At 52.4% G+C, this 25,285-nt stretch overlaps 1 protein-coding gene across 2 annotated transcripts in view; it reads left to right on the plus strand.

Moving 5' to 3' along the window:
• DLGAP4 (DLG associated protein 4) overlaps positions 1-25,285 on the plus strand; it is a 193,228-nt gene that overhangs the window by 99,934 nt on the left and 68,009 nt on the right. For both annotated transcript variants that reach the window (XM_053671034.1, XM_037164697.2), the window contains exons 3-7: positions 6,477-7,548; positions 10,553-10,794; positions 13,220-13,334; positions 15,674-15,724; positions 18,459-18,699. In XM_053671034.1, coding sequence (XP_053527009.1) covers positions 6,550-7,548; positions 10,553-10,794; positions 13,220-13,334; positions 15,674-15,724; positions 18,459-18,699 — 1,648 coding nt within the window. In that variant the 5' untranslated portion in view covers positions 6,477-6,549. The remainder of the gene's footprint in view (positions 1-6,476; positions 7,549-10,552; positions 10,795-13,219; positions 13,335-15,673; positions 15,725-18,458; positions 18,700-25,285) is intronic.

Genomic DNA, 25,285 nt, shown 5'->3' on the forward strand with positions numbered 1-25,285 from the left:
AGCTGTGCACCGGCAGCTGCCCCAGTCCTGAAGGGGCAACCTGGGTAGCTGTTACAGCATCCCCTCCCTGCCCATCTGCAGATCCGTGCCCACTCTTCTGCCCCTCAGATGAGAAGAACTAGCCCCTGCCCACAAGGAGGTTATGGAACATAGACTCATGTTCTTTGTGGAGCTGACAGGCCAGGGGATGCTGGGGGCAGGGAGGCCATCTGTGCTGATGACGAAGGAGAGAGTAAGTGGCCAGTCCGGGAAAAGTTGAAAACCACGACCTATTAAAAACCTGTAGGGACAGAACAGGAGAAAATACTTGCAAATCATATATCCAGTAAGGGTTTAATATCTAGAACACATAAAGAACTCCTAAAATGACACAACAAGTGACAAATCACCCAATTAAAAGTGAGCAAAGGACTTAATATACATTTCTCCAGAGAAGGTCTACAAATGGCCAATAAGCCCATGAAAAGATGCTCAGCATCATTAGTTACCAGGAAAATGCAAATCAAAACCACAGGGAGATAGCAGCCCACACCTGCCAGGATGGGTCTAGTTTAAAAAGAAAAGAACAAGTGTTGGTGAGGAAGCGGAGAAACTGGAACCTGCACATGGCCAGCGGGATGTAAACTGGTGCAGCCACCACGGAAAACCGTTCGGCAGTTCCTCCAAAAATTCAACCCAGAATTACCGTATGACCCAGCAATTCTACTCCCAGGTACATACTCAGAGGAATTAAAAGCAGGATTCACGAAAGCACTTCTACGTCATTGTTCACTGGACACATTATTCATAGCACTAAAAGATAGAGACACCCCCAATGCGTGTCAGTAGAAGAATGGACAAACAAAATGTGGCATATAGGAGTACATACGATGGAATATTATTCAGCCATAAAAAAGGAGTGGAGTTCTGCTACATGCTACAACATGGATGAACCTCGGGTACATTATCCTTAGTGGAATAAGCCAGATACAGAAGAACCAGTATTGAATGATTCTACTTACATGGTATCTAGAGTAGGCAAATTAATAGAGACAGAAAGTAGATTAGAAATTACTAATCCAAGGACTTGGGGAGGAGGAGGAATAAGGAGTTATTGCTTGATGGTGGTAGAGTTTCTCTTTGGGCCGATGAACAAATTTTGAACATTGATAATAGTGGTATTTGTACAACATTGTGAATGTAATTAATGCCACGGAACAATAAACTTACGCATGGTTAAAATGGCAACTTTTATATCATATATATGTATATATATAACATATACACATATATATGACATATATACATATATATATAGCCACAATAAAAATAAGACCCCTGGGAAGTAAGTAAATCCATAGAAACAGAAAGCAGACTGGTGGTTGCCAGGGGCCGGAAGGAGGAGGGAGCAGGGAGTAACTGCTGGCTGGGTCCAACATTTTCTTTTGGGGTTAAGAAAGTGTTTTAGAGCCCTGGCTGGTGTAGCTCAGTGGACTGAGCGTGGGCCTGTGAACCACACGATCGTGGTTCGATTCCCAGTCAGGGCACATGCTTGGGTTGCAGGCCAGTTCCCAGCAGGGGACTCATGAGAGGCAACCATACATTGATATTTCTCTCCTTCCCTTCCCCTCTAAAGATAAATAAATAAAATCTTTTTTTTAAAAAGTGCTATATAAACATTTTTAAAAAGTGCTTTAGAACTAGATAGAGGTAGTGGTTAGACTGCATTGTGGATGTACTAAAATGTCATTGAATTAAACGGTTAATATTATGTGAATTCCACCTCAGTTCTTTTCTAAGGGAGGAAAAACCTGTGGGGAAATAACATCGATGAGATGCAGCCAGATGAGCACTCAGAGAAACGCGTCACCTTCCCAATGACACATTTATTACAGATAAGAAAGTCGGACAGTAAATGAATTAAGTTTCCAACTCAAAAAGCTGGATGAGGGTTAAAGGAAAGAGAGCATCCTGGATCCCCATTGTCCAGGTGAGGGGTGGGAGGACAGAGGCAGAGGACACAGGACGGGGACGCCATCAGGAGACATAACGAAACAGAACCACTGTGACTCGGTGACCGTCTTAGTTGGGGTTCCCTAGAGGCATGCCCAAGACAAGGATTCAAGCGCAAGTAAGTACTTCATCTGGGAATAGGCAGCACAGTGTGGGAGGGGGAGGTAAGACACGGGGTTGGGAAGCAGCCAGTGAAAGGAGCGTTATGAAGCAAGTGGCCACGATGGGCAGCTCCAGGGGTCAGTGTAGAGGCCCCCCCCTCAGTTGTCCCACCTGTGGGGTAAAGGAGCTGGGGTATTCATACACCAACTCTCCAAAAGTTGAGACAGCAGCCAGGTGGGGGATTGTTAATTCTCTGGCAGTTCCTGCAGGCCATGGCCAGCAGTGAGCAGAGTCGGCTCTAGCCGCCAGGGGGAGTCCCCCCCAGCCCCTCCCCACCAGGGATGCAGGTGCTGACAGCTGGAAGTCAGCCTGTTGGGCCCCATAGGAATGAGACCACAGGAGATATGGGCGGGCCACCCGCAGCCACTATTGTGCCCTAGTGGACATGAGGCCAGTATTAGTCAGGTTCTTGTTGAAAGACACAGAAACCCAATTCAGACTTAAACAGAACGCCTCTTGACTCTTGTATCTGAAACATCAGGCAAGATCTTGACCAAGGACTCCAGGTTGACACTCTATCCAGCACAGCAGCTCCCTAACAGAAAGGAAGGCGCCTCTTCTCCAAAAGTTCAGCCATAATCCCAGGGCCAATTCTCATTGGCTAGTGAGGATCCTGTTTCCATCTCTGAGCCAGTCAGTAATTAGGGATAGAGGGCTCTGATTGGCCAGGACTAGGTCATGTGTCTACCCCTGGGGTTCTGGGGTAGGACTGGCTCCACCTAAACCACAGGATGCCAGGCACAGTGGGGGATGTTACCAGGGGAAGGACGTGGAAGGTCAGGAGAGGGATGAATTCAAGGAGATGCCCAGGTGTCTGGCGTGAGCCCCCACTGGTTGACACTGAAGCATTAGTGATATAGGGACACTGTGGGCCTGCCCAAAATACTGGTAAACACCAGCATTTAAATGGGGTAGAAGGATAGATATTCAGGGCCCCAGAAGCCAAAGAAAGAGACTGTTTTTTTATTGTAGTTCAAGTACAGTTGTCCCCATTTTCCCCCTAGCCCTCTTCCCACACCCCAGCCATCCCCCTTCCCACCCTCGATCCTACGCCCTTTGGTTTTGTCCATGTGTCCTTTATAGATGTTCCTGAAAACCATCTCCACTTTCCCCCTAAAAGAAGAAACTTTTAACAAGGGCCCGGTCACAGGAAGAAAAGCAGTTGAGAGGTCACTTGTTGTCATTAAAATATCTAATTGGTCCCTGGAGGTCTCCCTGAGGGTGGAAGCCCCCACTTTCCCCCCTATAATCATCTAAGGCAGGTACCTGTGTAACTCCTTCCCCCACAAGACAGGCAACAGTCCTTACCAGTCAAGTCCACTAGGACTTGGGGCAAGATTGCCCCCCACCACCACGGGAGCAGCACGTGCCCACACTTCACAGTTCCCTGAGCACCTCTTCACTTCCTCCTCCTGGCCCTGTCTGGCAACCCTACGGTCTAGGCTGTGGGACATGGCCATGGGCCCAGGCCCACATGGTCCTCCTAGAGCAAATCTGTCTTCCTGGGGTCAGTACCTGTGATGTGAACCCGAAGCCAGCTTCTCCTTGAGGGGGGGCAGGAGAAGGTGCCCTGGGCTGGGAGAACTGAGTGTAGTGTGCACTTCCGGGCCAGGGCCTGCAGCTGTCTTCTGCTCCTGGAGACCAGCTGTCTCTACCACACGGCATTTTTAGGGAGTCCGGCCCCTGCCTAGCTGGCAGGGCTGTATTCGCACACAGCATTCTATTTTCAGGGTCACCAGCTTTTCTTGAGTGGCATCAAGGACATATTACTGCACATACAGTTCTCCAGCTAGAGCACCAAGAGGCTGGCCCCTGAGTCCAGAGGTCACCGTGGCCCCGAGGGGATGCGAGGAAGCCAAGCAAAGGCTGGGGGCAGGAGGTTCTAGGGGTGCTTTTGCATTTTCCTGAAATTGTCTTCAAGAAGAGGTTCACCTTGAGGAAGCTGCTGCTGGCTGGAGTGGAGAGGGAACCCTGACTACAACTCCCTCTCCCAGCCTCAGTTTCCCCATCTCTAAAATGAAGGTAGGGTCCCCCAGCTCATGTGGCTGTTGTGAGGATGTGGTGTAATGAAGATAAAGATATAAATCAGCAGCCTTCCTCTCCAGGCTGGGGACAAATATTCTGACAAGCCTCCTGGTGGAAGCAGAAATGCTTGTGAGGGGGCCGCTCAGCCACAGGGACTGTCCCCAGCATGCTGTGGTCTCCGGGAGTGGGGTGCATCAGGCTCCTGGAGTCAAAGAGAGTCTGGCAGAGCAGGGGAGGAACTCAATACACCTGGACTCTGCAGCCGTCTCGGGGGAAGGCCTGGTGCACCGTGAGTCATGAGACTGGCTGCGTCCGAGGAAATAATTCTCAGATCCTTGAGAGTCTTGGGAGCAGCCAGGTTGGGGTGGCAGATGTAAAGCAGAAGAGGAGGAATGTGGGCCCCGGTCCTGCCTCAGGCCCTGGACCTACTGTGTGATCTCGGGCAAGTTCTTCCCGCTGAGGGCCTTGGGTCCCCCATCTAGGGCTTCGCCGAGGCCAGTGTTCTCCGTGCAGAGTTTTGAGGGGGTCCGGGGTTTGCCTTCAGAGCTGCTCCGAGAGGTGGGAAGGGGCGTGGGACACCCAGACCCATGCTTGCTGTGTTAGCTTCCTGTTGCTGCTGTAACCAAGTACCATGTACTTAGTGGCTTAAAAAGAGCACAGATTTATTATTTTAGTTTTAGAGGCCAGAGTCCAAAACGAGTCATGGGGCTGCCTTCCTTCTGGAGGATCTAGGGAAGAATCTGACCCCTCGCCTCTTTCAGGTTCTAAAGGCTGCTGGCAGGCCTTGGCCGTGACCCTGCCTCACTCTGACCTCTGCTTCCTCAGCCACACCCCCTTCTGACTCCAGCCTCGAGTCTCCCACCTATAAGGGCCCAGATGATTAGGTTACCCTTCCAGATAATCCAAGGTAATCTCCCCTCTCTAGATCCTTAATTCTGTCTGTAGAGTCCACGTAAAATAATCACAGGTTCTGGGGGTTAGAACCTGGGCACCTTTGGGAGACACCATCCGGCTGACCACACTTGGCTTCAGCCAGAGCCCGTCCACTCTGACATGGCCCAGCCCCTCTGAGAGCTGTCCCCCCACTGCCCCTGCGTTCACTTGCTCTGTCCCAAGCCAGACCAAGCCTTGGGACTCCTCTGAGCAGGGCCAGTGGGATCTAGAGTATAGAAACTGGCCTCCCCTCTGCTCCATGGTAGAGATGGGAAGACTGAGCCCCAGATAGGAAAGGGGCTTTCCTAAGAGTGAGGCTGGTATTTCCAGGACGGGCCTGGCTGGAAGACCCTGCCAACCCAACTGCCCCCATTTCACAGGTGGAGAAACTGAAGTTCAGTGGTTCCACTTGAACGCCGTCCTCCTCTGAGGCCTTGCCCGGCTCACAAACCCCTGATGCGTGTGCACGGGTATCAGCCCTGAGAACCCTGTTCCCAGCCGGCCATCATGGGTCCATCTCAGTGAGAAACAGTGGGCTAGTGGGCTCATTGGCCCCTCTGATGTCCAAAGGCCCCGCATCTTAGCCCAGACGTCACACTCCATAGGCTCTTGTTGAGGACAGAGCAGGTTTTTACAGACGGCTTACATCTGACGTAAGGGTTCCCCCGCTACAGTAAGGAGCTGGGCAGTGCTGCCCTCAGACCCCAGGAAGAGGGCCCCTGCCCTGGACCCCACTCTTTCAACCATGTCCTTCCCCGTGAAGCGAGGAGGGCTCAGGGGCCAAGTGGACACGCCCTCCGGGAATCTACATCCCGGAATTAGACCACACTCCCCACACTAGGGATCCTGGAATTCCCTGTCCAAATGACCCTTAATTCCAGGACCAGCATGGGATCTTCCTGTGGGTGGCCTACATGCCAGTGGGACCACCCCAAGGCCAAAGGGGTGGCTGTTGGGCGTGTGGAGTGAGCTCGGGGTGCACACCCGTGTGACTCCTTATGGTGAGGGACAGAGTCAGGGATGGGAGGACAAAGGAAGGCAGGCAGTTGCGCCATGCCTCCACATTCCACCACGGAAGTCGGAGGAGACCAAGAAGTCTTCCGCGTTCGAACCTTATGAGGATAATTCGTCAAGGTGGGAGAGTAGAAGATACTTTGTTTACCAGTTTGCTAGCCTGAGATGTAACTTTTCATATACATGGCATGGGGGCCTCCATCCATACCGTTCCTCTAACCCACAATGTTAAGGGCAGGCCAGGACTCCAGAAGCCCTCCTAACCCTGACATGTGTGGGGGTCTGGCTGGCCTTTCCAGCCCCCTGTCTCCTCCAAATCCAGCTGACCCCTCTCTGTCTTCTCTCCCCAGGATAGCTGCTGCCCGGGAGAGGTGACCCGGGCACCCCGCTAGGGTGACGGCCCCTGCCCCAAGGGCTGGGATCATGAAAGGCCTCGGTGACAGCCGCCCTCGCCACCTCTCCGACAGCCTGGACCCACCACACGAGCCCCTGTTCGCAGGGCCTGACCGCAACCCCTACTTGCTGTCGCCTACGGAGGCTTTTGCCCGAGAGACTCGCTTCCCTGGGCAGAACGCTCTTCCAGGAGATGGTCTCTTCCCACTCAACAACCAGCTGCCACCGCCGAGTAGCACCTTCCCCCGCATCCACTATAACTCCCACTTCGAGGTGCCAGAGGAGAGCCCCTTCCCCAGCCACGCCCAGGCCACCAAGATCAACCGGCTGCCCGCCAACCTCCTGGACCAGTTTGAGAAGCAGCTGCCCATCCACCGGGATGGCTTCAGCACTCTGCAGTTCCCCCGCGGTGAGGCCAAGGCCCGGGGGGAGAGTCCTGGTCGCATCCGCCACCTGGTCCACTCAGTCCAGAGGCTCTTCTTCACCAAGGCACCCTCACTGGAGGGTACAGCAGGCAAAATTGGTGCCAATGGCAGCAAGAAAGGTGGCTTGGAGGACGGCAAAGGCCGAAGGGCCAAAAGCAAGGAGCGGGCCAAGGCTGGGGAGCCCAAGCGGCGCAGCCGCTCCAACATCTCGGGCTGGTGGAGCTCCGATGACAACTTGGACGGCGAAGGGGGTGCCTTCCGCAGCAGTGGGCCGGCCTCCGGGCTGATGACACTGGGCCGCCAGGCAGAACGCAGCCAGCCGCGTTACTTCATGCACGCCTACAACACCATCAGTGGGCACATGCTGAAAGCCGCCAAGAACAATACGGCCGACCTGACCTCCCCGCCACCCCCGCCCGCACCCCCGGCCTCCTGCCCCAGCCTTGGGGTGGGCACCGACACCAACTATGTCAAGCGGGGTTCCTGGTCCACTCTGACCCTCAGCCACGCCCACGAGGTCTGCCAGAAGACCTCAGCCACCTTGGATAAGAGCCTGCTAAAATCCAAATCCTGCCACCAGGGTCTAGCCTACCACTACCTGCAGGTGAGTCTCTTCCAAGAGCAGGGTGGGGTGAGGGTATGAGGAAGGCGCTGTTGTGAGGCCAAACTGTATCACAGATTCACTGGGAAGGTTGCTTCTCTCAGACCTCTGTTTACTCGCCTAGGAAATGGGTGACTGGTGGTGCCTGCTCATAAGGGGATTCCTTTTACTGTGCATGCTCTCGGCAGACATTCATGAGGACCCTTCTGAGACCAGCCCTGAGTAGAGACTAAAACATGTGCTGCCCTTTGGAAGCCAAATCTGGGCCCTGGCTCATGATTGAGCCCGAGGCTATGAACCAAAGGGTCGCTGGTTCCATTCCTAGTTGGGGCACATGCCTGGGTTGCAGGCCAGGTCCCCAGTAGCGGGCACACAAGAGGCAACCACACATTGATGTTTCGCTCCCTCTCTTTCTCCTTTCCTTGCCCTCTCTCTAAATAAATAAAATCTTTTTTTTTTTAAGAAGACCAATCTGGAAGCTGTGCTGTCTGCCCACCTCATAGGACCAGCTGCACGGCATTCTAACTGCCGGCCTCCTGGGTGCTACTCCCACCAGCCTGGGGGCTCCTTGAGGACGGGGACCAAAACTGGTGCAGTTGTGTGTCCCCAAGGCCCGAGGCAAGGTTTGGCATAGGGGAAGTGCCCAGGAAGTATGAAAGGAGAGAGGGCTAGAGGACCAGATGGACATTTAGATGAGCAGAGCTGGGAATAAGTAAGACATGGCCCCGACTATCAGGGTTCTGGGGAAAAAAGACACATGGACAGACAGGCATGTCAGTGTGAGCAGGATGTTCTGGAGACCAGCATGGAGTAGGCTGTGGCAGTGCAGGGGCCCTACCCAGTTTGGGGACTGGCCTTATTCTTTCAAATGCTGATGTTTGTTGAGGCACTTATACACCAAGGCCACACTCAGGGAAAATGGCAGAAGGCTCAGCCACCTCCGTGGCTACACATCCCCCAGGCTTCTCAAGGGCAGGGACAGTGTGACAGAGCCCAAGATGTGGGTGGCAGTTCCAGGAAGCGGATTCTAGTACCCGTCAAGGAAAAAGGGGCCGCTTCTGCAGGTATTGAGCTGGATGGAATACCTGGGGGTTGGGGGGCGGTGCCAGTGCAGGTCTGGCCGGCCTCTGGGAACACATAGATGCGTCTTTGAACCAGATGAACATCAAAGTCTGACAAAGCCCTGAGTGCTGTCATTCTATATAAAATTCCAAAGGCAGTGAAATGAAGGAGAAAGGCTATTTTTTAATAAGGAGAAAGTGAAATCTAGGTAGTATGTTATATATTTAAGGCTTTTATGGCTCTCAGTCCACTTCCTAGTTTAGAAACAAGACCATTGTGTGGCCTGGCTTCCTGTGAGAATACCGTAGTTGGTCTGATCGTGTGAAAATGCTTCAGGGACACTGGGGAGGGGCGGCCTTGCAGGTCCTGAGGTGGTGCTGCCCCACTGTGTGACGGGAGGCAGGTGGGGGGCGGCTGAGGCAGCAACAGGTTTTGAGCAGAAATATATAGGCCACCTTCCCGAGGGACAAGTAGAGGCAGGGAGGCTGGGCTAGCAAATGGTTTGGCAGATAAAATGTGCAGACTCTCATGACTGGCTGGGCAGTCAGCTAGGGAAGGGGGTCTGGGAAGGCCGAGGGGGTGTCCTAGAGTGGGAGTCCCAGACAGGAACCCTCCCTTAGTTAGGAATTAGCCACCGGTAATGTGGGCAATAAAAAGAATGTGGCGTTTGTGCAGCCGTGGTGATTTGGGGAGTGTGCATTTGTGCACCTGGTAAAGAATGGGTATGTTGTGTACACGAGAAACATGTGTACCTGGGCATCCATGGTAGAGTACAGACGACGTTAGGGTGCACCCTCTGCATATGTTGAGCAGAAATACACATGGTGAGCTGGGCACATGTTGAGATATGTCCACAGTGCAGTGGTGGCTAGTGTGTGTGTGATGTGTGTGAACATGCACTGTGTTTACATTGTGTACACGTTGAAGGGTATTCACCCAATGTAGGGGCTGCTGGGTGCATCCTTGGTGAGATGGGTGTGTATGGAAAGTGTGCCTGCTCTCAGATATGCACACATGAGGAGGCCTGTTTGCTCTTTGCTGGGGCTGAGGTGGTGTAAGTGCTGAGACTTGCACACTCGTTCATCGAGAAGTGAATGTCCATGTGTGTACACGTCTGTGTGCATTAGATGAACGAGGGGTGTGGGCTGTGGGTGCTGCCCTGAAGCAGCTGGCAGAGCCTGGCCTTAGGAAGACAGAGGCGGTCCCCTCTATCGGTTTCTGCCACTGTAACCATTAGGGACTAGGCGGGCCCTCACAGCTGTGATCTCACTTGCCCTTATCACAACCCCCTTTCACAGGTGGGGGGGCATCCACAAGGTTCAGATGGGAACACTGAGCCCTTTTTCCAGCTTACTGAGTGGCTATGCCACCCTAAAAGCCAGCTCCCTGGGACCTCAGTTTACTGACCAGTGGGATGTGGAACTGTGATTGGCCTGGAGGACCCACCCTCACAGTGATGTGCAGGGTTTTCTGACCCATTCTCCCCCATCCCAGGGCCAGGCTCTTGGCGTCAGGTCTGGGGGCCTCCCACAGGCCTGCTGTTCTCATCTGTGCAGTGGCATCATCAGCTGTCCTCTGAGATGGCAGGGGAAGTGATGGGAACACAGTGGCTACTTAGAAAGGTAGCTGCAGTGCCTAGTGGTTTTGCTGGGGCATCCAGCCTGGGATTCACGGAGCAATCTGAGGTCGGAAATGGGCAGAGACTTGCTTAAGGCCCATAGTGAAGAGGCAGAGCCGGCTCTGAACCCCAGCTATCCTTCCTAGCCTGGGGCTCTGCCCAGCCGCTGGGTAGCTTCAGTGGCAGTACCCCGCGCCAAAGGTAGAACTCTCTGAGATGGGGAACGAGAGAACTTCAGGACCGGTGCTCTGACCCAGGTGACGAGCCTGAGGCTGAGCGGCCGGCGGTTCTCTCGAAGTGTGCTGAGGCCTTTCCACCCATTCCCAGGTGCCTGGTGGCGGCGGCGAGTGGAGCACTGCACTGCTATCCCCGCGCGAGGCGGACACCACAGCGGAGGGCCACATCCCGTGCAGACGCATGCGCAGCGGCAGCTACATCAAGGCCATGGGCGACGAGGACAGCGACGAGTCTGGCGGCAGCCCCAAGCCCTCACCCAAGACAGCGGCGCGGCGCCAGAGCTACCTCAGGGCCACGCAGCAGTCTCTGGGAGAGCAGAGTAACCCTCGCAGGTGAGCGCGCAGGTCCTCTCTCTACAGTCCGGCGCCCAGGCAAGCCCTGCCCCCGAAGCCCCGCCCCTAGACGGCCAAGTCCGACCCTGGGGGTCTCAGCTCCCACCTGAGCCCTGCCCCCAGAAGCCCTGGCCACTGGTGAGTTCTGCTTCCTAAGTGTACCTCTTTCTTTAAGTGAGCCCCCCCCACTGCGGGAGCCCCGCCCACAAGTTAACAAGGTTCCATTGGAGCTCCGCCCCTTCAGGTGAGCCCCGCCCGCACAGGTGCTCTCCCTGGGGAAGACTCTTGCTGTGTACAAGCTCACAGGCAAGCCTTGCCCCCTAGGTGAGCCCCGCACAATTATGCCCCATCCCTGGAAACCTCTCCTTCCTCCCTCTGGTCTGTCCCCAGAGAGCCCAGCACCACAGATGAACCTTGCCTGAGACCAGAACCTGAGCCCATAATGACCCAGGCACCCTAAGCAAACCCCTCTTCAGGCTAGGCCCTTCCTGAGGTCCTCATCCTTAGGCTGACCATTACGCTTTGACTGAGTTGACTCTGGAGAGCCCCTGCATTTGGTGACCCACCCCATAAGCCCCCCAGCAGTAAGTCCTGACCACAAATGAGCTTCATCCTATGGTAACCAGAAGGAGAAGCCTCCCTAGAGCGACTGGCCAGGTAAACCCTGCTCGTAGGAGTCACTCCCCAGGTGAGTTCCACTCTCAAAGGCAAAGTGCCCCAGGGGAATGCTCCATTTCAGGTTAGGAGAACCAAGCCCACCACTTAGGCCAGCGCTGTCCAGGAAAGTACCAGAGGCCCCTCTGCCCATGTCCCTGTAAACAATCCCTGTGGTGAGCTCCAAGACTGGGGAGGAGAGAGAATCCATAAGGCAAAGGGATAGAGAGCCTTTAGCTGTCCATCATTCTGCCTGGAATTCTCTTATTTGAGCCTTAGCTTGTTGCTTTAAGACTCGGAAGAGTCAGTGAAAGTATGAATGAATGGAACACACACACAGAAAGCAGCAATTGGTATGTTAGAAAGAGAGGTGAGGCTTTCACATGCAAAACTCACCATGGAGATTAGAACAGAAAGGAATGAGGAGGGAGTTACAGAAAGTCTATCCAGTGAGTACAACACAGGTGAAACTCGGTGTGGAGGATTCAAGGTCCACCAAGGAAGAAAAACAAAAGCAAGCCAGAAACAAAAGAAAGACTTGGAAGAGCTGAAGAAAACAAGCTTAGTCCTAGTTCTCCAAATACTGTGGGCACAGACGGACCAAGGCTTCGTGGAGGGGGCGGTTTTCGAGGACCAAGACAGGAAGGAGAGCAGGTCAGGTGGCAGCAGGACTGAGGCGGGGAGGGGAGAAGCCACGGGTCTCTCTGGCTGGGGCAGAAGGCGGGGAATGGCCTGCAGGGGAAATTTAGGACACCACCGGCCAGTTCCTGGTCAGTTCCTCTCTGAACCTCAGTTTTCCCACCTTTAAGTGAGCGGGGCTGGGCTGGATGACCTCTAAAACCTCTTTTAGGCCTGAGATCGTACAATTCTGTGAATGCTCAGTGGGTGTTAAAATTGGAGAGGTGGGCAGGACCAGGGCACAGGCCTTGAATAAGAGGAAATCAACAACAGTAGTAGCAGTAGTAACGGGTGCCACCTGTTAGCAGCTCTTGCCGTACTCCTGGGTCCACTGCCCCAGTGCCCGTTAATCTGCATCACTATCCTCCTCGTCACAGCCCCAGCAGGCAGGCAGCATCGTTCCCACTCAATAGGTGAGGAGGCTGACACTTAAACAAAGGTGATAACTTGTCCAGGGCCACCCAGCGAGGAAACTGGACCCCAGTCCAAGCCCGTCTATATCAAGATCCTGAGCTGTTGGCTTCTTGGACCTTATCCCCAGAGTAGTGGGGGGCAGGGAGTGTGGGGGTTCCAGAGGGGTGAGGCCCAGGGTCAGGGAGATGTGAGAAATATCAAAGAGCTGGGACCATGGGGATAATTGGTAAGTCTTCAGGGGCCTGGTGGGGGCCACCTGACATCATGTGGAAATTGATGCCCTTTGGGCAGCCTTGTCTGAGTTCATTGCTGTGGGTCTTGACGGACCCCACTTCCTCTGTCCAGCCCCCAGAATTGCCCCGGACCTGCAGGGGAGGGGGCTGTAGAATTGAGCTAGTGTGGGCCAAAAGGATTTGAACCGGCCAAAAGCAAGCTTGTGCTGCCACCTCATGGCTGCAGCAGATATGACAAGTGCAGCCTGCACCCTCCAGCCTCACAAGGCCTCCAAAAGCTGGGAGCGCTCTCCTTGCTCATTGCCCTGCCCCCACCACCATCACCATCAGACTGGCAGCGACTTCCATTTTCCCTTCTGCTACTGAATGATCTTTTCCTCTGAACCTCAGTTTCCCAAGCTGAACAATAGGTGGGCTGAGCCCTGTCTGCTCCCTGCCCCCACTAGGAGCCTGGACCGCCTGGATTCTGTGGACGTGCTGCTGCCCTCCAAGTGTCCGAGCTGGGAGGAAGACTACAACCCCATCAGCGACAGTCTCAACGACTCCAGCTGCATCAGCCAGGTGAGGGTGACGGGCAGCCTGTAGGTCGGTGCATCCGGGAGAGCCCCAGCTCCCACCCCGAAGGACAGACACCCGGGCCCAGCCCCTGCTGAGTGGCCTGCACTGTGCTTCTGTTCAGTCTTTGTTCTCGAAGCTGCCTGCGTGTGTCTCTCTGATTGTCCTGTGCCCGGGGAGCAGTCACAGGGCCTGACACTGCACGGCCTAGGCTGTGGACCCCCGGGGCCCACATCACTGCTCTAGACCCAGGGGCCCTGAGGATGGGAGCCAGAGACCTGGGTTTGGGTCCCAGCCTTGTCACTGATGACAGGAGCACAGGACAGGTCACCCACTCCCTGAGCCTGTTTTCCTGATTTACCACAGGAGGGTAATAATTCCTATGTCAAAGGGTTGTGAGAAATCAATGAGATAATGGACATCAAGTTCCCGGCAAAGGCTAGCTGCCCTCGTGGTTCTTGTCATCTCGCTGTGTGACCCCACTCTGGAGACTAACAGCAAAAGCATCCTGTGCTGCACTTCTAATGCTCAGCTCCTTGAACCCTCACAGCCACCCCTGAAGGTCATTATTCATCTCCTCACCTCACACATGAGGATGCTGAGGCTCAGAGAGGTGAGATCACACAGCTAGGAAGAAGCAAAGGTGGGCCATGGCTGGTGTAGCTCAGTGGGTTGAGCGCGGGCCTGCAAACCAAACAACCGCGGTTCAATTCCCAAACAAGTGCAGTCGGAGGTCACACTGTGTGCAGTCCCATGGCCCAGGCTGGTGTGGACCACTCAGAGCCAGAAACCTCTGGGACCCCCAGCTCCTGAACACCCCATTCTCCCTCACCTGGCTGAGCCTGCTCCCGGGCCCCCACCCTTAACACTGCCGTTCCCAGACTCCAAGGAGTCTCCCAGACATCAGGCCTGGGGAGGGGTCACGCCCCAGCCATGGGACTCTCTGTCACCCTCATCCAGGCCCCACCAAGTCTCACCTGAACAATTGTCCTGGCCTCCATGCCTGCCACCTCCAATCTGTTCTCAGCAGCTAGAGAGAGTTTGTAAAAGACTTACGGCAGAGCACACAACACCCCTGCAAACCTTCCATGGCTCCCATCTCCCCAGGGGAGAGCCAGAGTCCTTACTGGGACCCAGCGGGCCCTGCCTCCCACAGGACGTGATGTTCCCTTGCTCTGTCTCTCACCCTACTACGGCCACACTGGCCTCCTCTCTTGTTCCTGCCCCCGGTCACTGCATCTGCTTTTCCCTCTTCCAGGAGCACTAATCTCTCAGCTCTTTGTGCAGCTGAGTCTTCCCTGCATTTCAGGTCTTTGTCAAATGTCACCTCTTCAGAGGGGCCTGCCCTGTCCCATAAAGGAGTCCCCAGGGCACTGCGCCTTACCCTACTTAATTTTCTTGACAACACTTACTGTTACCTGGAATTGTTTGCTTGTTTGCTTGCTTAATGTCTGTCTTGCTCTTAAGACTGAGAGCTTCCTACAGGCAGGGACCTTGCTGTCTTGTTCTCCACAGTGTCCCTGGCATGTGGCACAGGGCACGTGGGTATTTGCTGAGTGGACAGCTTCCCTCCCTGTCATTTCCACCCTACCACGTTCTCTCAGCTCTCAGTCTGCCTGTCTGTGTCTCTCCCCTCATTTCACACTTGTCTAACTCTGTAGTGCGTCTCATTTCTATGTTTCTCTGTCTGTCTGTCTCACACCCATTTCTACCCCCTGCCTGGCCCTGGCACCTGGACCACATTTATCCTTTGGTTACACAACAAGGCCAAAGTTATTGGCCAGGCTGGGGACCCCAGCAGGGCTCTCCTATTACCCCCTGCCCATCCCCTGCTCTGTGCTAGCACAGGGTCCTCTGAACTCCCAAACCTTCAGCCCCAGAGGCTTGAGTGACCTGAGCCACACCTGTGGCTCCAAAGTCAGAGATGTGCCAGCTCCAGCTGTGTCTCTGAGGCCTCAAATCCTGCCAGAAGGAGCCCCCACCCACCGGGCAATGGACTTTGCAGGCCCTGACCAGGGAAGAGAAGGCTCTGTCCCTAATCTGTAGATCCTGGGGACTGACTGCCCAGGCAAGAGGCACCAGACAGGGCATCCATGGTGCCAGGGCCCAGACCAAGAGAAAGACGTGTAAGCAGCAGATTCCAAGTCCTCAGCAATGCCCAACCCCAGAAGGAGTAAGCCTCCCATTCCTGGAGGAAGCCAAGTCAGACCTAGAACCTGGGCCTCAGCCGGTCTGAGGAAGTTAGACCAGTTAGCCACAAGCTCTCTAGCAGCGGAACATGAGCAACCAACCCCAGCCCCAACCTTGGACTCCCCATAACCCTCCCCCTCCCTCTCTTTCTGCAGATTTTTGGACAGGCCTCCCTGATCCCCCAGTTGTTTGGTCATGAGCAGCAGGTCAGTATGTTTGCAATTCTTTCATACCCCAGTCCCAGAATCCAGGGCTGGGTTTTAGGCCTGGCACCTGAGTGGCATCTAGCTCCCAGCCAGGCAGGTACAAGCAGAGCCAGCACCAGGAAAACCTCCTCCAATGAGGCTGGAGTCTAGGCTCATGTTGGTGCCCTGACCTTCCACTCCCCGGCCTATTGCTTCGCTTCTTTGTGCCTCGGTTTCCTCTTCCCCAAAATGGGAAAGAACAAGCGAGTCTCTGTGAAGGGGGAAGAAGCAACCCAGGACAAGGAGAAGTATCCCCTGAGAGTCTTTTGGCTTCCTCCCTCCTTGCTTCCCCCAAAGCTGGGGAAAAGCCTGGGGACTCATGGTACTGACCTTCAGGTCCCAGCCCCTAGACCCTCTGACTTTTCTCCTTTTGGGGCCTTTGAGGGTGTTGGAGTGTTGGGACCTTCTGAATGCAGAGACTTTCCACTTTTACAGAAGTTGAGGCAGAGGGGCTGCCCCGAGGGCACCCCCCCCATGCACACTCATCCTGCCCCTAGAAGTGGCCCTCTCTCCCGCCCAGGTTCCGGCCCCAAGACCAGAAAGTAGAGCAGAAGGGGTGCTCTGAGCTTAACCCTTCATTGGGCAAGGTATTTGTCCAAGGCCACACGTCCTCTAGGGGCAGAACTCTAGGACTGGCCCCACATTTCCCAGTGCCAGAGGTGGATGCCTTCTGTGCCCCCCATGTCACAGAGCCTCTTGCACATATTATTCCAGAAGGTCTTTGGGGAGTCCACAGGGGGCCGGGCAACCTATTTTTCCTTTTACTTCAACAGGCTCATGGTAAAGATGTGACGTGTTCACATACCAAACCCCCAGGGCAGTTCCTTGCACATAGTGTGTCCTCAGTGATACACATGCCAGCAGCACTGACTGGTGCTTCCCCGCCCCCCCCCCCGACAGAGCTTGGGAGCATCTTAACCAACATCACAAACCCTTGTACTCGCCCCCCGGAGCTGCCCATGTTACTAGGCACAGGTTAGCAGGTATTTCCTCTCCCAGACACTATTCTCAATTTGCGGTAGGAATTATTTCACTGAATCTGGACAATAACCCTATAAAATTTGGTCTATAACCAGCCCCCAAATTTGGTCTGTAATGTCTCTGAGGTGCAGAGCAGTTCGGTGACTTGCCCACATTCACGCTGTGAGGAAACAATGAGCCAGGGATGCAACCCCGACGGTCTCACCCCAGAGCCGTGGTGTTGCTATGTCGTCCCGAAGCAAGGCCTCCACGCCCTGGGCGGTCACGAGCACCTCAGCACGGCAGCTGCCACTTCAGGTGGCAGCTTTGGACACACCCATCTCTTTACTATCCCCTCCAAGTGAATTCTGAATATGCCCCCCTGCCTTTTACTGTATCAGTAATGTCCCATATGGAACTTTCTGCCAAGATGGAAGTGTTCCGTCATCCATGCTGCCTGACAAGGTAGCATGAGCAAGTGAAACGTGAGCAAGGAAGTGAACTTTTTATTTAATTTTGATTGATTTATGCCTAAACAGCCCCACATGGTTAGTTACTACCGAATTGGACAGCCCAGATCCAGACCTTCCCAAACATATGCTCCAATTGGGTGATGATTCACAGTCGTTTCACTTGATGCGGCGTCAGACAAGCGCGTGGGCATTTAATTTTCATTTCATTTCGACGAAGAAACACTGACCCAGAGGAGAGTGATGGCCTGAGGTCACACAGCTTAGTCCAGGGCAGAGCTGGCCCCAGGCCCGGCTCTGTCCTTCCCTCCACGCGGTGCTCGGTCACCTCCTGCGCCTCCCCCAGGACCTCTGCCCGGTGCCCATTTCTGGCCAGCTGACTCCTTATGTCTTCTGACCCCCAGTTGTCCGCATGGCCTGAAACATGAGTCCGGCGGCCCATCTGGGACCCCCGGAGAGCGTGTGTGTGGCGAGGCCCCTTTATGTTCACGCCTCGGCTTCCGATTTGTAGGATCTTCAAATCTGTGGTCATCTCCGGAGGGACACTTAGGAACCAGCCAGATGGGGCTGAATCAGATGTGAGATGGGGAATAGCAGCCGGACTGCCGCTCCCGTCCTCACCACCACGCCCCTCGTCCGGTGGGGTGTTCTCGCACCAGGCTGTCGCGTCAGCTTCATCTCTGGCCTTAGCCTCCATCCCAGACCCCTCCCCAGTATCCACTGTGTATACCAGGGCTAGATCCATCCTCCTTAAATACACATTTGGGGTGTGTGATTCTGCCTCGTACTCATGGAGTACCCTTGGTAAGTGTGTTCCCTTCACTGTTGCGTGGTATGAATGATCTCACTTAACCTTGACAATAATCCTACAAAATTCGGTCTATAACTAGCCCCATTTTGCAGATAGTAATTATCTATACATTGTAAGATAGTAAATATCTAGCCCACCTATTGGCACCCCTCTTCCAACATTCTGGAATTTGTTGCTAATTGATTATAGCCTTCGTTCCCACTGAATTGAGATGTGACCTTAAAATCCATCCGTCCATCAGTGGGATGGGAAACTCGAGGCCCAAAGAGGTGAGAGGGGCTCTGTGTCTCCAAGGGCTCCACGTGCCGATCCCATTCTGAGTGAGACGGACCGGGAGGTGGGCTGAGTTGAGGACCCACAGACTCGACAGCCCTGCCACTGAGCCGGCCACAAAGTTCCCTGTCCCTCTAGGACGGGCAAAGCTGGCCCCTGACGCCTGCCTTTGCCCGGACAGGTTCGGGAGGCAGATCTGAGCGACCAGTACGAGGCGGCCTGCGAGTCTGCCTGCAGCGAAGCGGAGTCGACAGCGGCGGAGGCACTGGACCTGCCGCTGCCGAGCTACTTCCGCTCCCGCAGCCACAGCTACCTACGCGCCATCCAGGCGGGCTGCTCGCAGGAAGAAGACAGTGTCTCCCTGCAGTCCCTCTCCCCACCACCTAGCACCAGTAGCCTCAGCAACAGTCGCACGCTCCCGAGTGAGTACGGGGGGGCGGGGGGGGGGGGGGGGGGGGGCTGCTTTGTTTTGTTTTGTTGTGTTGTGATGGGGGGCAGCCAGTGGGAAATGCTAGGGAGGCCTTGGGCTGAAATTCCACCAACTGGTGAACTGGTGCTCGAATGGGGGCCACAGAGGCTGATGCCACCACTGATGGCCGGGGTGAGGGCGTTGGTGAAGGCTCCAGCTTGTGGGATAGTAGCTGATTTGCCCCTGGCTGTCTAGACGCCAGCTCAGAACAGCCACCTACTGGTGGGCCGGGCTCACTTCGACCTACCTGTTTGGATTCAAGTAGGCAACCTGTGGGGAGGACTGGACCCTGAAGGGAAGGAAGGTGGAGCATTGGGGAGAGGATGGGATCTACTTTGAGCCTTCTGGTCTGTCACATTCAGGATCAGGGACAAACTGCCCTTCCTGATACTTGTGCTAAATTCTCTGAAGGTAACCCGCAAAAGATCAGAGAAAAAAAGAGGACCCTGTATCACAGAGCAAGCTGTGAAAATCAACAAAACCAGGACCAAGGGAAATCATACCACAATATTCGGGTTAGCAGAGAGAGAACTCTGAGCTTACTCTGGCTAGCTGCTTCTCCCTGAGTCTCAGTTTCCCATCTATACATGAACTGGAGCATAAACCAGACCCCAGGGGGCTCTTGGGGAAATGAAACTAAGACTTTGCGTAGGAAATGTTTATTTGTGTTTGTCAGGGGCTTGCACACAGTAGGAGCTGACAAGTGGTAGCTGTTATCACTGGTTTCAGACTTGACTGTGAGCTTCCTAGCAACTGAAGGCAATCGGGGTTGGATTGTTGTCAAAAGAGACAGCTGTTCCGAGTACTCAATTGGTGTTCGATGTTCATAAATGAACCTGAATCCTGTGGATCGCGCGTACGCAGGAGACCAGCTTGTTGGCTGGCTGAATGAACTGGCTTTTGCAGGAGGGCAGAGCATAAAACCACTTTGTTTCCCTATTGCCTGGATGACATATGGGCAGATCCTTGAGCTTTTCTAGTCATTTTTAGCCCTTAAGGAACAGTCTCATTGTCAAGTATTAAGAGCCTAGTCGGGTCTCATTCCATTTCAGACTTCAGTCTCATCTGCTTCGACATCCCCTGCACCTACAGTTGGGCATGGTGGTCAGTGTCTTTTCTGTTCGTCCAGGTGGGAGGGGGAGGTCGCTAGTGCAGGTGTCATCTGGCATCAGGACTTTCTGTAAGACAGATGCCACCTGCTGGCTCTTTCTCCTAGGGGCTGCTCTTGGAGCTCCTCCTGTCCTGCATGGCACGGGCAGCCTTCCTCCAGCCCACTGCTTCTTATTCCCCCTCAGCTCCTCCCTCCCTTGGACCCCCCTCCTGCCCACTCAGCCTTTTCTTTTTGCTGGGGGCCTGGCTCTGCCAGGCAGCCGTCTGGGGCAGAATTCTCTGAAGACAACTCCAGCCCTACTTTCTTCCTTGGCTCCCACATAACCCGTGTGAAATGAGGCCTTTGCTTTGTGGCACTCTGGAAGTCTGGGCTGGTCTGCCACAGCCTTTTTTCTAGACCCGCAGTCACATGCAGCTGGCGTTGCTGAACTCACCGTTTCTGAGGGCTCCCAGCAGGTGTTGAGGCCCAGGTTCTGTGGCCTCCAAATCCAGGGGTACCTGCCCCGATCTCCCAGGCAGTCTTCTGCTGTCCCATAGGCGCCTCGGGTGAAGGGGTAGATTCCCCACATCATCGGGCCCTTGCCAAGTTCTCTAAGTATGAAGTGGGCCTGAGGGGGGACATAATAGCACCCCAGCAATTTTCTTCGAATAACCTTTCATTCACTAATCTCCCACAACCTCCATCACTCACGAATGAGCTGGGGATGGGTGACAAGCTACAAGTCTCAGGACTGTTTGGGTTCCTATATTGGTTAGCTATTGCTAGAGTAGTACTGAATAACAATCCACCATGAAATCAGTGTAATACAAAAGTTCATGTTTGTTTCTTGCTCCCAAGTTTGTGAATCAGCTGGGACAGCTCTGCTTCTAGGGCCAAAGGGTCCTCCTGGGATCAGTGGCCTAGCCAGGGCATGCACTCACGGTGATGGGGGAAGCACCAGAGAGCAAGCCTAACTCCACACGCACATTTCAAGGCCCCTGGTTGTGGAACAGCTGCTAAAATTCTATTGGTTAAAGCAAGTCATATGACTCAGCTCAAATACAAGGGATAGAGGAGTACACACCCACCTTTGTGTCAGAAATTGTATTTGTATGGCAAAGGGTTTAGACCCAGGGAGGAGTGAAGAATCGGCGTCAGTAATTCAATCTAGAACAGACCACTCTCTTGGTCATACTGATGTAGAAAATATGCTTATCCTGAAGACCCCTCCCCAAAGGCTCATCCAATCATAATGAGATCTTGATCTCACCATCTATGCCAGGTCTGGATGCAACTCCTCTTGATTGAGTGACCTAAAATCTAAAGAGAAAGTTGTCCACTTCCCACCCCCAGCCTCCCGTGCATCCAGCATACATTGCCGAAATAGGGACAGAATGATTGCAATTCACACTCCTGTGCAGAGAGAGGGAGAAGGAATTCAGAGACTGATCTGAGGCCATTCTGAAGTCCTTCTGGACAAACTTGGACGAATACTCTAGGATAGGAAATTTCCCTTGATGAGGCCCAAGCTGTACCACCTGAAGTTGATTCCCTAAGCCATTGTTCTCCAAAGCTCTTGGCTCTACTCTCTGAAAGCCCCTCCTTTTCTATTCACCTCTTTGGACACTTCTGAAGAGAGCACTGAAGAATGTGCCCTTAAAAAAAAAAAGAATGTGCCCTTTGGGCAGTTGAACAGCTTTCTTCACCTGCTTTTTCCCTGAAGAGAGGGACCCAGATGTCTTTTTATATCTTGAATGGTCTCAGTCCTTTCTGCCTAAGCTGATCATAGTTTGGGCCACACACCTGCCTCAGACACTTTATGGGTTTTCTCTGTATTTGATTCCACTTAACTCCATGTGCCAAAACTATACCTACAATAATTTTTGAGTCAGGCCAGTCTCTCTAGATTCAATTATGACCAATTTGGGTGCATCAGACTTCTGCCCGGCCAAGCCCTCTAAGCTTTCTGGATGCCCCTTTGAGCAGCTGAGAGCATCTGCTGGAGAGTACCTCATTATTTTATAATATTAATAAAAGATGTTACAACCACACCCTTGATTGGATCTTGTCCACATGCTCTATCTTAACTGGGCATGCCCTGGGTTTGATCTTTGTCTTTTGTCCTTGGTTTGATCTGTGTCTTAATTTGAGAATGATTTAATAGTAGGAGAGACTGGAGTTAATAGATTTATTTTCCAACCTAACAAGTTCTGGGCCCTCTATATTCCCTCTAAATACACTCTTCTCCGTAACACTCCCTATTTCTTTTCTTTTTTTAAATTGATTTTTAGAGAGGGCGGAAGAGAGAAAAACATTGATCTGCTTTCCCACCCACTTATGCATTCATTTGTTGATTCTTGTATGTGCCCTGAGCAGGGATTAAACCTGCAACATTAGCGTATTGGGACAATGATGCTCTAACCAACTGGGCTACCTATCCAGGGCCCTATTTCTTTTATGAATTCTCTTTCTTCTAAGTCCTTATCAAGTACAGCCCAAAGGAGCCAGCTTTTGCTTTCAGCATTTTGCCTGGGTGCTATCTTGCCCAAATCCACATACTCCCTTCAAGTTACTATAGATTGGCAGTTTTATCAAGCATTTCATCTCTACATGATATGGGTCAGCTTTTTTCAAGCCTCCCATCACACTTTCCCTACTGCTTACCACTTGGTCCCAGAGCTAATGGTACATATCTTCGTTGCTAACACACCCTACTCTTGGTACCAGTTTCTTTATCTGTCACCTATCACCACAATAATGCTGTGTAACAAACAAGCACCTAACTTCAGTGGCACACATAATACACATGTGTTCTCATTCATGAGTGTGCAGGTTGTCCAGTTCTGCTCTGCCTGTCCTACCTCCTCCTCCTCCTGGAGTTGCTGCCCTGGCCAGGCCCTTCTCATGGTGGTGGCAGAGGTATAAAAGGGCAAACCCCACTTCGCAAGCACATTTCAAGTCTCTGTTATATCTGCTTATATTTGGTTGGTTAAAGTAACTCACATGGGTCCAAGGCCAAGGTCCAGGGAAATACATGCCACCTTTTGTGGGGGAAACTGCAGTTACATAGCAAAGGGCATGAATTGAGGAAAAGATTGGGAATTGAGGCTGAAATCTCAGTCACTCACAGCCTACCCCATCACCCAGCACAGCCCACATGGATGATTCAGCATTTGGCTTAAAACATTTTTTTAAGTATATTTTATTGATTAAGCTATTACAGGTGCCCCATTTTTTTCTCCCCTTTACTCCCCTCTGCCCTGCACCCCCCGCTCCCACTAGCATTCCTTCCCCTTAGTTCATGTACATGGGTTGTACATGTAAGTTCTTTGGCTTCTCCATTTCCTATACTATTCTTAACCTCCCCCGTCTATTTTGTACCTACCCTTTATGCTTCTTATTTCCTGTACCTTTTCCCCCATTCTGCCCCCTCCACCTTCCCGCTGATAACCCTCCATGTGAGCTCCATTTCTATGATTCTGTTCCTGTTCTAGTTGTTTGCTTAGTTTGTTTTTTTTAGGTTTAGTTGTTGATAGTTGTGAATTTGTTGTCATTTTTCTGTTTATATTTTTATTTTCTTCTTTTTCTTAGATATGTCCCTTTAACATTTCATATAGTAAGGGCTTGGTGATAATGAACTTTAACTTGACTGTATCTGGGAAGCATTTTATCTGCCCTTCCATTCTAAATGATGGCTTTGCTGGATAGAGCAATCTTGGATGTAGGTCCTTGCCTTTCATGACTTTGAATACTTCTTTCCAGCCCTTTCTTGCCTGTAAGGTTTCTTTGGAGAAATCAGCTGACAGTCTTATGAGAACTCCTTTGTAAGTAACCATCTCCTTTTCTGTTGCTATTTTTAAGATTCTCTCCTTATCTTTAATCTTGGGTAATGTAATTATAATGTGTCTTAGTGTATGCTTCCTTGGGTCCAACTTCTCTGGGACTCTCTAAGCTTCCTGGATTTTCTGGAAGTCTATTCCTTTTGCCAGATTGAGGAAGTTCTCCTTCATTATTTGTTCAAATAAGTTCTTAATTTCTTGCTCTTCTGCTTCTTCTTCTGGCACCCCTATGATTCAGATGTTGGAACATTAAAAGTTGTCCCAGAGGTTCCTCTCCTCATTTTTTTGAATTTCTGTTTCTTCATTCTGTTCTGGTCAAATGTTTATTTCTTCCTTTAACTCCAAATCATTGATTTGATTCCTGGTTTCCTTCCCTTCACTGTTGGTTCCCTGTATATTTCCCTTTATTTTGCTTTGCATGGCCTTTACTTTTTCTTCTATTTTGCGACCATACTCAGCCGTTTCTGTAAGCATCCTGATTACCAGAGTTTTGAACTCTGCATCTGATAGGTTGGTTATCTCTTCATTACTAAGTTTTATTTTTGGAGCTTTGATGTGTTTTTTCACTTGGGCCATATTTCTTTGTCTCAGTGCACCTGTTATGTTGTAAGGGGAGGAGCCTTAGGTATTTACCAGGGTAGGGCAATTCATTTCACTGTGGTGCTGTATGTGGGGGAGGGGTCGGAGAGGGAACAGTGCCACTTGCTCAGCTCTTGGCCAGCTTTCAGTCACTTCTCCCCCATTACCCACAAGCAAATTGGGCCCTTCTGGAGCTGATTCCCAGGTGGGTGGGTTTGTGTATGTCCTAGAACCCTGTGTGTCTCTCCTACAAACTCTCCTGTGAGGCTAGGAGTTTAGGAGTTTTTCCTGCCACTGCAACCCCTACAGGTTTTCACAACCAGAGATTTTGAGTTTGTCCCACAAACTCTTTTCCCGCACTGGAACCCTGGGTTGGGTGGTCTGTCCCGCTCCCCAGTTGTTCCTCCCAGTTTACCCACCTACAAATGGAGGACCACCTGGTCTGCCAGCCCCTACCTTGCTGTGCCTCCTTTCTGCCCTGGCTGCCCATCTCCGGCCCTCCTACTGGTCTGAATGAATGTGTTTTCTTTAACTCCTTGGTTGTTGGACTTCCGTACAGTTTGATTTTCTGGCAGTTCTGGTTATTTTTTATTTTTACATTTGTTGTCCTTTTGGTTGTGCAAGAAGACAAAGTATACCTACCTACGCCTTCATCTTAGCCAGAAGTTCTCAGCATTTGCCTTTAAATGTAGGAATGTAGAGCTTCAATTATTCTCAACTGGGGCTTTAGCCTAAACCAAAACACTCAAAATAGTATCACCTACCCAGATATGTGTTTACCACTTATGCACCTACTTACAGACATATGTAAAGTTTTGGTACCCTTAGACCTATAGATGGTATGAAAACACACATCAAAACACATACACACTGATATTCTCATATGTACCCATAATCTCTATACGCACATGCACACATCCTCACATACATGTGTCTCCAAGGCTCATGCCTCCTCCACCCGCCTCTGAGGACACCCTGCCTCTAGCAGACTGGAGCCACCGCATAATTCCACTGTCCACGTTTCCCTGGTC

Source organism: Artibeus jamaicensis, unplaced genomic scaffold (genome assembly GCF_021234435.1).
Source record: "Artibeus jamaicensis isolate MK-2021 breed Jamaican fruit bat unplaced genomic scaffold, CSHL_Jam_final contig_685, whole genome shotgun sequence".
Classification (NCBI taxonomy): Eukaryota; Metazoa; Chordata; class Mammalia; order Chiroptera; family Phyllostomidae; genus Artibeus; species Artibeus jamaicensis.